Source organism: Henckelia pumila, unplaced genomic scaffold (genome assembly GCF_033568475.1).
Source record: "Henckelia pumila isolate YLH828 unplaced genomic scaffold, ASM3356847v2 CTG_19:::fragment_3, whole genome shotgun sequence".
NCBI lineage: Eukaryota > Viridiplantae > Streptophyta > Magnoliopsida > Lamiales > Gesneriaceae > Henckelia > Henckelia pumila.
Window position 1 is genome coordinate 742,806 of NW_027331777.1, and position 3,147 is coordinate 745,952.

The 3,147-nt window shown below is 35.2% G+C and overlaps 1 protein-coding gene across 1 annotated transcript; it reads left to right on the forward strand.

Annotated features, from left to right (window-relative positions):
- Positions 1-807: 807 nt before the first annotated feature.
- On the forward strand, positions 808-2,844 carry LOC140870753 (phenylacetaldehyde reductase-like). The gene is made up of 6 exons (XM_073273149.1): positions 808-985; positions 1,486-1,655; positions 1,727-1,918; positions 2,065-2,230; positions 2,367-2,553; positions 2,655-2,844. Exons 1-6 carry the CDS (start codon positions 868-870, stop codon positions 2,800-2,802), a joined length of 981 nt encoding a protein of 326 aa, XP_073129250.1. The 5' UTR covers positions 808-867; the 3' UTR covers positions 2,803-2,844.
- Positions 2,845-3,147: the final 303 nt, after the last annotated feature.

The following is a 3,147-nucleotide window of genomic DNA, read 5'->3' on the forward strand; positions in this document are numbered from 1 at the left end:
GAATTGGATTCAGTCTTATTTACTGATGAAGACAGTGTTGGTGATGAGACCGATATGGATGTTTGATTTCTTTTACTTTTTTAAGATGGATTTTTTGTTTTATATTTTGTTATGTTTACTTTTTTTCTTTTCAAAAAAATGTTTACTTTTTTGTTTGTAATAGATATTATGATTGATGAATTATGATTTTTTATCCTTAAGATTTTTAATATTATATATATATATATATATATATATATATATAGAGTTCTTTTATTGTGCCCAACTCTATATGCTCAACTCCATGCCCACCATGTACAATATGTGATAAGTCAACTCATCAATTGTGTTGGTCAACTCACATATTGTACATGGTGGGCATGGAGTTGGGCATATGAGTTGGGCACCATAAAAGAACTCTATATATATATATATATATATATATATATTAATAGTCTTATCCTAGTCATATCATGTCTTATATTTTTAAAATTTTCCGTATTTTTGTATCCGTATCGTATCTGATTTGATACCCGTATCCGTATCCATGAAACATAGCCTTAGATTGAAAAGTTTTGTAGATGATATAAATTTAGCCACTCATTTATTGTGTAAAATCTAAATTTTATGTTGCATAAATTTTTTTGGAAAACAATATTTATTATTATATTTGACTCAAAGTTTTTACCCGACCCGATTGTGATGGTGTCGGGTCAGGAATCGGGTTCTCCATGGCCGGCCGGTGGATGGTCCAAAATTCAATCAAGAATGCTGACGCAAATGCTTCCGCACTATCCAACACTAAAGACAAAATCCAACATCATTAAAAATGCATTAAACTTCTTCTTTCCCAAATATAATTTCATCGTTTGAAAGAGAAAACCAAAAATGAGTGAAAAAGGCCAGGTTGTTTGCGTGACAGGAGCGTCGGGCTACATAGCATCGTGGCTGGTTAAGTTCTTGCTCGAGTCGGGTTACACTGTAAAAGCCACTGTCCGCAATCTCAGTCAGTTTACTTTTCCTTTTAAAAAAAAAAAAATTTATATCAGAGTTCTGGACTTGATCTGTGTGTTTGAGCTGTGTATTTCTTGGGTTCAACATATTTTCGTGTTTTTCAACCTTCATTCGAAAGATATTTATGGGGAATTAAGTAGATTCTATGAGTTTTGTTTGAATTTTGAGCATTCCTTATACTTCAGGATTTATTTTGCCACTATCTCAAAATAGATAGTTATAATATAATGGGATACGAATTATCAAGAACTGGGAGCACCGTGGCGGATCAGTATCATCCGAGGACCCGAAAATAAAGAGTTCAACTTTTTTGCATATTATGCACTTGCTCTGCTAAAATTGCTACATATTTGGTTATACTAGGAAAGTGCACATTTACATAATTATCAAGGATAGAATTTTCTTGCACCTATGCAATTTTTGATTTTGTGCATGAATTATACTTCAACGAGAGGTTACTTTTCTGTGATCAGAATATGTTTTGTAATTCAGATGATCCTAAAAAGGTTGGGCATTTAAAGGCACTCGAAGGAGCAAAGGAAAGATTGCATTTGTTTGAAGCCAACTTGGTGGAGGAGGGTTCGTTTGACTCGGTCATTGATGGCTGTGATGGCGTCTTTCACACAGCATCACCTGTTTTCATCCATGTTACAGATCCTCAGGTTCATGACAAAACTCTTCTCATGTAGAGTTTTTAAATTTATATGTCCATAATATTCATTTTATATTTCAGACAGAACTGTTAGATCCTGCGATCAAGGGAACGCTTAATGTTCTTAGATCTTGCAAGAAAGTACCGTCAATCAAAAGAGTTGTTATAACATCATCTATGGCTTCAGTAATGTTCAACAGTAACCCTCTTAATTCCGACGTTATAGTCGACGAAACTTGGTACTCAGATCCTCTCTTCTGTGAGGAAACTAAGGTATATGGTTGTAACATGTATTAATGTGTACTTTTGATCCCATGGAATATATATTTTTTCTATATAAGATCTGAAAATTTGAGCAACTTATATGTTTCAATTCATAACTGAGTTGTGATGATGCAAAAATGCTATTGCTTTTTTAGCAATGGTATGGTCTCTCAAAAACATTGGCAGAGAAAGCTGCATGGGATTTTTGTGAAGAAAACAGCCTCGACCTGGTAACGTTACATCCCGGTTTCGTGATCGGTCCTTACCTGCAGCCAGATCTCAATTTGACAACCGAGGCATTTCTGAATCTCATTAAAGAAGGTTGTCTTCCTTCTACATTCAAAATCACACATTCAAGCAGGGGTGGACTGAGCAGGAGGCGAATGGGGGAAGATTGAAATTTCAGCTGCCCTTTCCATCTTGCAAATCTCAATAAATTAGTGAATTTTTCATGCAGGACAACAAATGTGGCCTAGTGGGATTTACAGATATGTTGATGTTAGGGACGTTGCTCGTGCACACGTTCTTGCGTTCGAGAATCCTTCTGCCAGCGGAAGATACTGTTTGGTTAGGAGAGTGATGCATTCTTCCGATGCTTTGAAAATACTGAGTGGGATTTCCCCTTCACTCAACCTTCCTGCAAAGTAAGCAAGCACCTTTTTCTGATCTATCTGTTTGTGTTCGTCTTTACAAATTTCTGTCATCGGATGTTTAATGTTTTCAAACTTTGTTTATCTTCGCGTAGTCGGGAGAATGAAGCTGCCATTGAAGATCCTCCTTACCAAGTTTCGAAAGAGAAGGCGAAAGGTCTAAAATTGGATTTCACTCCCATTGAGGTGACTTTGAGGGACACTGTTCATTGCCTCAAGGATAAAAACGTGCTCGACTTTTGAACTGTTTCATTTATGATGATATTTTCTAGTACTTCATATATATATATATTATATAAAATAAACGATCTCAAACTTGGGGATTTTATTTGGTTATTTAGTTTGGCGATGACTCGAAATTGAACGAGAATATATGACTCTTATTTTTACTATCAACCAGTAATGAATGAAATCAAAAACATAACGCGATAAACACAACACACGTGGTTAGGCCAGAGTTAGCCAATCTCAATGCTCTCCAGAAAAACTTTCTCGCAACTTTTTTCTATCACAGCTGATACGCCTTCGAAAACTTTTGGAATTAAACTCTTTTGTGAATTTAAAAAGGAACAATATTATACGAATAGG